Genomic DNA, 9,878 nt, shown 5'->3' on the forward strand with positions numbered 1-9,878 from the left:
ATATAGTTTTTATTAGCATCAGTTTTGGTGTTAGACTTTTTAATTTCTGTTATATGGGTGCATATTACAAAGGCAAGCTCTCAGAAAGTCAGTACAGGCAAAAGAAGTAAATTAAGGTGTCTGAAACTGAATGGAGTCAAACTATAAACAATGCTGAGTAAATAATTTTCCTTTGTTCACAAGTTACCTTTTTTGCAGTTACCGTCTAAAAGGCTGTTAATACCACCAAAGTTGTAAAAGCACCAACCAGTAACACAAAACTTAATTCATCATTGGAGTTTATTCGTTTTAGAAGTCGTGTACATGTAATGAATTTATTTTGCATGTAAGTTAGTGCAGTGTTATACATGCAATAAACATTAGTTAAATGATCAGTGATCGGAGGATGCCCACCGCCCAGTCGAGGTGATTCTTACTTCCTGAACTGAGGAACCGGGGACGGGATCTTGATGTCCTGCCCCCTCTCCAGCCTCTTCTCACATTCAATAAGGTAGTTAACACCATCAATCACTAACTGCACCAGCTCAACCTGTGAATGCAACGTAGTCAGTGTCAACAATATTTTATTATGAGCATGTACAAAGTTATTATAAAGGTTTCCTTTAACTGTAACTCAGCGGTTCATCGCTACATGTATCTGATCCTGAAACTCTATTGGATATAACTGAATGTTACAAGTACTGATATCAAAGAGTAGCTCTTTTCACAAGTTGAAAGACATGAAATAAATGAAATTGTTTTTTGTTATTTGGTTGGATAAAAAAAACATAAAGCATTTATTTTTTAAATCAGTCCTTTTTAACTGATTCCATATAACATATGGCGAGAGTCTGGAGTTACAAACACAATCATAGTATTTATTTGTTGACCTTTAAACTAGTTCTAACTTATTAAGTGAAATACCAGAAAAACAACACCACCAATGTATGTACTTGTGAGGTTATAATTTGTGTACACTGCACAAAAGAAATAAGAAATAAAAGCATTGCAATATTAAGCTGAGCTGGATCAAACAAAGTCTGTGATGGCGTTAATATCAAACAAACAAAATAAAATGGATCTTAGCTTTTTCTTGAACTTTTTCTTGAAGTTCAGCTAAGATACTGTGTGTTTTGTTGATTGCCATTCTTTGCTATTAACCCCTCCAACACCAGTACACACCTGGTTAGCATTAACTGTATTGCAAAGGCTCATGTGACGCTCTGGCAAATTTAACTTAAACCTTTACACTTGTGCCTCCTGAGATTACCCTCTTCAGGCAGGGGCTTCCCCTGAGGCCATTCACAAACTTTGCCCCGTTTGGCCCAAATGGAAGTAACCACAGCACCCCACTATATCCCTGAACTTAAACACTAAGGTCCTTTCACAGCATTTGCCAAAGCCTGCAAAGACATTCTGCTCAGGAAAAAGCAGCCATTTAACCTTCACTGGCACACCCCTGCCTGGATTACAGATTAAAGAACAGCATGGGGTACAGTTATTCAAAGCTTACACCTGCTGTGCTACAAATGTCTGCTCTCCTCCATCTGACTCTGTTTCTCTCTGCCTGCTGTTCACTTTTGAGCTTTACTTTCTTTAGCTGTTGTCTTCATTCCCTGAGGATTTACCTCTGACTTGCCCAGACGGTCAAGGTTAGAGATGTCAAAGGTATCTCCGGTAGCGGCTGTGTCAACACCTCCCGTGCCTCTCTTCTGTAGTCTCAGATTATCCAGGATCTTTTTGAAGCGAGCATCCTAGATCATAAACACCAAACAAATTCAAGTTACTGTCAGATACACGAAGAATACGTGACATCATGTGCATGTGTTTGGAGTTAACGGGAGATGAACTGTCATTATGATTCATGAATTACCTTACTGAGGAGGGGCAGACGAATATGCACACCAGCCCGGAGTCCCGTGCCAAGATTTGAGGGGCAGGTGAGGATATAGCCCAGACGCTCATTCCACATGAACTCCCATCCTCTCTCCTGAATTAGATGCTCAACCTAGAAGTTAAAATAAATACTCAGATCTTAGATCAGATCTCTGAACTAAAATCTTAGTTTGAAGATCTGAATTAATCTAAGTCTTTGTTTCTTGATTTTTGGTCACTCTGCTAAAGATTAGTTTATAGACTCACAGTCTTGTAGGCAGAAATGACAAAAAGACTGTGATAAATTGAATTAATAGATAAACATTTCACTTGAAAAATTCACACTGGACCAACGATAATTCAAAGATAAAGAGATGTGTATACCTGCTTCAGCCCTCTGCAGAATCTTTCAAACACTCTTTTCATGTTTCCTCCCTTCTCCATGGATATGACCCTTGTGTGATCCTCTTCATTGATCCAGATCAAGAAGTTCTTCTCATTGTTGTGCCTGCGTGTCAAGAAAAAAGAATTAAACTCCAGTTCAAAACTATATTTATATTTTCTTGTGAAGACACCAGGGCATATAAGTGAATCAGTTTCAGTCACATTCAACATAAGAACAATTAAAAAAGCATATGTGAGGGAGAAAAATAACATTCTTAAAAAAGGACGAGGAGAGATGCAAGTAAAGATGCTTTGAGTTTTTTTTTAAAAATGTGATCTGAAAAGCATAATATGGTATTAAGTCTCGACTTTAAGTGACTGATTTTGATTTTATTGGAGCTACTAGTACAGGTCTAAGAATACTAACAAACATGTATTATAAACTTTATGTTTATGAATGAAAAAAAATCCTGGAAAAAGAGTAGCAGAAATAAGGTGGCAAGATGGAAAATATACACATTAAAAAAATCAGCCAATACTAGGACTTATGCTACCAGAAAGCTGACATTTCATTCACTGGAGCCAAACTACAGTTAATTGAATAGTTAAAATAGATGACACAGACTGACTTATTTTAATCATTTGTTCACAACAGACTTAATAAATAAATAAAAATTCAGTGTCTGTGCTGGGTTTTTTAAGTAAATTTCTTATTTCCTTAAAACTAAAGTGGTGCCTTTTACTATCTATATCATTTTTATTCTTTGATTTATCAAAAAGTTACACTGTCTCGCTTACAACTATTTTTCTCTTTTAGCTAATTCTTTCTCTTAGATATATCTTCTTTAGTTTTCTCTTATTTTCTTTGATGGATTACTTGCTTCTCATTGATTTTCTGCAATAAATGTTAAGTGTTTTATGTATGTTGTAACTAAAAAATAATTTACTAAAGGACATATAACAGGATAACATCACATATCATGTGTCCAGTGTTTGATCATAGTGTACTGATGGAGCCTCTCTCTCACTGGTTCACGCCCAAAATGCATAAATAGTTATATAATCACTGACATTTTATATTGTATTATCTCTGGAAAATTACATAATATTACTTAAAATCCTTTGCTTTCCTCAGGATATTATCCCTTAAAAGTAAGCTATATGCTTTTGTCAGAATTTGGCGATTTTCTTAAAGTGACAGCTAATACCTAATGGTGCCTGATGTTAGACAGTATCACCAAATCAATCTGTTATAATTAACAAAGTGGTACGTCAGCAAATAACATGTTGAAATCAGTGATGAAAAGAATTTAGAATTGCAATGCATGTGTGGTTGGTTGAGATTTTAGCTCAGCTCCAGGGGGATGTGGGGCAGAGTGTTGTGGGAATAGTTTAGTTTGAGTAACTGGGACACCTGTTGTGCATTCTCTAATCAACTTGTCCTCTTGAAGAGCACACAGACACCGAGAAGCTGCAGGAAGCAAACTGAGTTATCATTAATGCAGAGTGCACCCTGGAAGCTGGACGTGTCAAACAAGTGGATACTATTCTTCAGTAAATCTCTAACTCGAATATCTCCAAAATCTAGATTTCTAGGTCACTGAGCTACAAAACCACTATATTCCTTCTAGTCTGACTGTACTCCTAGTCTTACCAGATCCCACGAGCATCAGGCCAATCTCTGGCCATCCCAGCTGCCGTGAGCAGAGGTGACACAGGCTTATCAAACAGGAAGTGCTCCTGATTGGCCAGTATGGGGACACAGGAACCACGGGGACATTAGATAGCAAAAGAAATCAAGACAAAAAGAAAAATAAACCTTGCTTCTAAAAATGTGTAAATCTTCACTAACATCAATAAGCTGTTGCTGCTCTCTTTCAGTCATATCTCCCAAGCTGTAGTATCGACCAGAAAGGTCTCCCTTCAGGCCAGCCAGAGCGGTCACAACCACACGCTCCACTTCACGGCGCTCGGAGCGCGTGCATGCAGGGGGGAGGCTCAGTCCACGGATGCTGCGACCGGTACGAACACGAGATGACAACACGTAGCGCTCATCAAAAAATCCTGAGGTGATCTGAGGACGACAAAGCTTTAGGTTATGTTAGGCATGTAAGAGTTAATACACGGACTCATGGATGCTCAAGATGATGTGATGCAGAGAACAGAAGAAAGTATAACCTTGGAAGCGTCCAGGTCAGTCGGGTGCTTCATTGTACGAGGGTCATAGCCATTGTGTCTATCCTTAATAACAGGGTCAAAAAGCTCAGCAAACACCTGATTAAAATAAAAATGAATCAAACATATAATTTCCCATTTTATTCGGATGGAAGCCACATCAACATGGTGCAAATCTGAACGCATACCTCATAGGTCTCCTCATCCCCAGCCACCATTCCCACAGTCTTAATAAAGGGGTGTCCAGGGTTGTCCACTCCAGTCTGGATGCACTGGTCCAGGGTCCAGTTGTTGGGTGTTGTCTTATCACTCAGACGTGCATAGATCCCTGGGGTCAAGGCCGAGGCCATGCAGTTGTTGTGTTTCCTCAGGTCAGGGAAATCAGCACTGTAAAAAGTTAACAAAAATCAATGTTTATACAAATAAATTATTTTCATAGCCAGGCTTGTAACCATCTAAATATTGTTTGAAATAATTTACTTGTCGTGGTGCTTTGGTTGTATTGGGGAAAAACAGTCTTTTTGCTATCTGCTTTTCTGCTGTAATTCAAAGAAAGTTTTGCCAAGCGATCCTGCAATGTAGGCCTGGATTCATGCAATAACTTGATTGACCAGTTAGCTAGACAACTCTCAGTTTGATCTCCCTTCACTTTATGGCACCAATACACACATATACACTCATTTTCAAGTACCTGGGTGGATAGAGCCTTCTCCTCTCAGCAGCTTCCATGTTGTCACTGAGTAGGTATCCGGATGTCAGCGTGCCAGCTCCCATGGCCAACATCACTGCCGTGTTACGGCCAGAAATCACACGGGTGAAAGAGCTTGCCATGCTTGTGAGGTCTCAGTTGTTATCTGGTAAAAGTGCAGATGACAAAGGTTACTCTTCGAGAACTTCTCAATTGTAATTTATTGGCCCTGGATAGTAAAATTCCAATTTTCAGTCTGGCGGATTAAGAAACGTGAAGTTGTGTTTGTGTAGGAATGTACTGCAGTTGAGTATTAAAATCCATAATGAATGTAATGTAATGGTTACAATCTCACTGGACTGTTTCAGGCCATGTCTTTCATGCACTACCGTACAGCATGCTGAGTTTCTCGTTTAACGAATAGTGATGTGTCAGTCGCGAACGAAACTGCTCTTAGAGCCGCCTCTTTGAAGTGAACGACGTGAGCCGGCTCCCGTGGATTTTTTTTCTTTATCTCACCCTCTCTCTCGCACTTTTTTTCCGCTTCACTCTGCACGCAAGCCTTATGCTTTGCGCTGGGAAGAGGGGGGAGGGGCGGTAGTTACACTCGCAGCAGCACAGGAACAGAGCGGGAGGGAGAGAGAGAGAAAGAGAGCCAGGGACAACAACGTCACATTAGAAAGGTATAGTGATCATAGTGATCATCCACAACTATTTTCAGTTGCAGATGATAAAAGATTCAGAAAGTTTATTCATGCATGCCCATATGTGCATCTTTTTGTTTCCATATATTTTCATATTTATATTTAATTGTGTTGTGGTTTGCAGTGTTTTGTGTTGTTTCACTTTAAATTTGTTTAAAAGGAAAACGCTGAAAATTTAAATAGTTAAAAGTTGAAATGTAAACAGGTGGTTTTTGTATTATATGAATTATTTATTACATTTTATGTGGAGTGAATAAATAAAAGTATATTTACGGTGGCCCCTAGAGACAAAGCACGTACAAACTCCAAAGCACGTACAAACTCTGAAGCACGTAAAAAACACAACAGAAGTGCTCCAGGATGCTAGGGGGCAGTGTCGAGCTTTTGTTACCTAGTGGCTACACAAGCCAGGAAGTACCAACGACTGGATTTGATGTGCGGTAGTAACAGGTAAATGAACAATTTTTTTTATTTGAATATATATGAGTGACTGTGTATAAATACACAAACAATACACATATGCTTTCAATTGTGTAATTTAAGTGATCTAGGTAGCTCTGTTTTGGAAGTTCAGTTAACGCTAGAAATGTGTTTTGGAGTTTGTACGTGCTTTGTCTCTAGGGGCCACCGTATATATTTATATATAAACATATATAAATAAAACCACAGGGTTTTCTTTTACATTAGTAATTCCTTTTGTGCATAATTTCAAATTGTTGTTCATAATAAATTAATTAAAGCAACAAAACAACCTGAAGACCCGGTTGGGAGCCGAAAGAGACAGATCTTTTTAGCGAGTCGAGCTGAAAGAGACGGTTCTCTAAAAAGAGCCGGAAATCCCATCACTATTAACGAAAGCTGAACTTTACAGGCATCCTTCCTGAAGGTCACAGGTGGCATTCAGGGAAAGCGGATAATTGGGAATCAGATGGTTAAACCAGACAGCACCGAGAGGAGAGCAGAAAAAGTAGTTACCTCCACAGCTGAGCAGAATATTTGCTTTAATAATTTGTACAAGTCTGTGCTGCAGACTGAAGCTCGTCGTATTTTTCTGCATGCTGTCACAAAGTTCAGCAATCCCTTAAAGTTTACATATTAAATTAAGACGTCTTAACACATATTCGCTCTTCGTGAGTACATACTCAGACAAAACCACTAATAGCCTTAAGCTATGAACTGCTTAAGTAACAGATACGCCTGCAGTCTGTGTGATGGGATTACTGGTGAAGCATACAGCAGCCTTCTGATTGGTCACCCAAAGAGAGTCACTGGCTCAGGTGATCAGGTGATTTGTGATTGGGTGCCTTGACCATATTAATAATTGCCTAATGATGTTTTTCGTAGTTGCTTGCAAGACTCCTCAGTCTGTTAATCAGAGCTTGCAAAGAAGCACAGTTTATTTTATTTTTATGTATTTTTAAGATACTTTAAATTAAAAATATGATGGGTTAAAAATTATTTATAGCATTATATATACAACACATATTAACACGATATTAGAGAACTAGATGTGATATTACTGTATTGTTGCAGATTACCTATATTACAAAAGTGAATTTCTTTTCTTGTCTGAAATTAGGAGTCACAAATCATATCATTTTCTCTCTCTCACGCACACAGACTGATAGTAAGTTAGTGAAGTTAAGCTAAACTGCCAGCTTAGAGTTCAGCTCATCCGTGGAAAACACATGATTCTTTCTCAAACAGGCCAAGCTTGCACAGGACAAACAGAAGAAAACATATAGAAAGAAACCAGACATTCTTCAAGAAACCCAAGAAAGACCAAGAAGTGGAGTAAAGGTCTTTAAGGCCACGTTAAAGTCAAGGAGAAAAGTTGGATTAAAGGGATTTCTCTCAGGGAGTGCATAGTAAGTAGAGTGGGAGGCACCTGCACCTTTTGACCCTTGATAAAGACATACTGCTAAGTCTACAAATGGTTATCTGACTTATTTGCAGATTTTTTTTAAAATAAAGAAATATAAAGTAAATGTAGGTGCAGGAGACATTGCTGGCTGTTTGACAAAGAATAACATTTAAGCAGAATAGTAGCAGATGGCTGGGAATAGAGGGCAGCTTAAGTGGTCTTAATGCAAGTGGCTGTGTGTAGACTATACTGTGTGGTGTAAATAATAATTTAAGGTAAAAGGATTGGAATTTTTTTTTATATCAAACAAAGATAATCAAAGTATTTCTATTATAGAATAATAAAAATACATCAAAAATGTATCAAACTGAACTGAAAAAAAATCATGTGATCCATAAAATAGTCTGTTAATGAATGTGAGAGCTACTGCACTTTTCCAAGTGAGGTGCATGAGCAAACAGGAAACATAAATGAGGAAAGGAGCTGAAAAAAATTCAGAATGTGAATTCTGGAGGCAGAATCAATTACTTACCTTTTGATAGCTGAAGAGTGGAGGTAGCAGAAGATCCTGCAGCTCAGTCCAACGAAGCTCAACCTGCAGAGTGAGAGCAGACAGAAGAACAGGGATGGGATCAGAGGAAGACGGGGCCACTGGCTCAGGATTAGCCTCTCACTAGGCAACAGACTGAAAATCCTCTTTCTGCTGTCAGTCATCATGTCTGTCTGCCTGCCTCTTTACACCAGCCATGGGTGCTTTCACGTATACATAAAAACTCACCTAGTCTTCCATACAAAGCTGAAATTTGCACCATCCCTCACGCACATGAATAACAAAAGCAGGCTAATCAATCAGCTGTAGTCTGCTTCTGCTGAAATATAGCTGTCAGGTTGCTCTATACATTTAATATACAATCAAAATAATTTGCTTTGGAGTTTTTGTTAATCATATTTACTATTGTTGTTATAAATGTGTTCATTCTGGCACTGAAAGGCATGTTTGCCACGTGTAAGACAAAGTACAAAAGGAATATTTAGCCTATAGGACTGATTGAAAACTGGGGCACGGACATTTCACCTGTGTGGTTGGATATCTGCACGTCCTCAAAATGCTCTAGCATTTCCTGGTGATGCTCACTGGCGTTTTGCATTACTTAGTTTAAAGTCCAGCTTTGTTGTTGTTATTTTACGTGTGGCAAAAGCAAACATTTGCCATTGTACAATAAAAGTACTTGGATGGCTTAGTCAAATATACGGTCAAAGACCCATTTCTGTTAAACCTTTTAGACTACATATTCATCATTACATAGCGATTGTCTCTCCAAATTCAGTTCCCTTCTCTTTCGGCGTTACAAATTGTCACAGTGTTGTCATAAACTTCAACTGTCATCCATCTGTCCCTCAAAAACAGGAGTTGTGTTGGCTGATCTGCTGTAAAATGCCCGCTGAGAGACAACTGCTTACAACCTAAAGCTGCTGCCCTCCCTCAGTCTGTTTATCCACACTAAAAACTGACAGTAGATCCCACACTAACAACTTGCCACATCCCCTCAACAACAGTATGAATGATGACTTTATCACTAGCTCAACTTGTCTGAGATACACAACATGCCATTTTTCTTGTTCACTCTGTTTTTTTCAGGCCTGAATCGCTCTGTTTCTACTCCTTTTCAGCACTGCTAGATTTTTTTCCTCTAACAATTGAAAAATATTTCCTTTTGATATTTAAATTTCACTTTGATATGTTAACTTGCTGGGTAAACCAAAAACAATCACTGATTGATTAAAGCATTTCCTCTCTATGTCTGTTATTTCTTCAAATGTAGATATTAGGTGCTCACTGCCCTTTTACTACTCTACCTGAGCACTTGCATACCTCATTCACCCATTGACTTTTTTTCTGTGTTTAACCCTTTCACACACAGTGGTCACTACAGTGGACAGCTATTCAAAGACTGTTTTCTTGTATTTGTGTCAGTGTTGATGGTATACTTGCACATAAACCACAACATTGGACACTGATGTGTCACTCCCTACACTGCCACCCACTGGTTGTTTAATGTTACTATAGATGTATGAGACCATGGTCCTCCATAATAAACAAATATAATGACTGCTTTCTTCCATTTGCGCAACATCTCTAAAATTAGAAATATCCTGTCTCTTAGTTCATGCATTTATTACTTCCAGGCTGGACTACTGTAATTCATTA

General features: G+C 38.5%; 1 protein-coding gene across 1 annotated transcript; it reads right to left on the minus strand.

The window, feature by feature from the left end:
• Positions 1–261: 261 nt before the first annotated feature.
• Positions 262–8,342, minus strand: LOC113034087 (creatine kinase U-type, mitochondrial-like). Its single transcript, XM_026188403.2, has 10 exons — positions 8,202–8,342; positions 5,105–5,267; positions 4,602–4,800; positions 4,417–4,512; positions 4,091–4,312; positions 3,893–3,978; positions 2,239–2,362; positions 1,853–1,987; positions 1,608–1,733; positions 262–529 (listed from the first exon to the last, which is right to left on the minus strand). Exons 2-10 carry the CDS (start codon positions 5,242–5,244, stop codon positions 413–415), a joined length of 1,245 nt encoding a protein of 414 aa, XP_026044188.1. The 5' UTR covers positions 5,245–5,267; positions 8,202–8,342; the 3' UTR covers positions 262–412.
• Between the last annotated feature and the right edge of the window lie 1,536 nt (positions 8,343–9,878).

This window comes from Astatotilapia calliptera, chromosome 12 (assembly GCF_964374335.1).
Source record: "Astatotilapia calliptera chromosome 12, fAstCal68.1, whole genome shotgun sequence".
NCBI lineage: Eukaryota > Metazoa > Chordata > Actinopteri > Cichliformes > Cichlidae > Astatotilapia > Astatotilapia calliptera.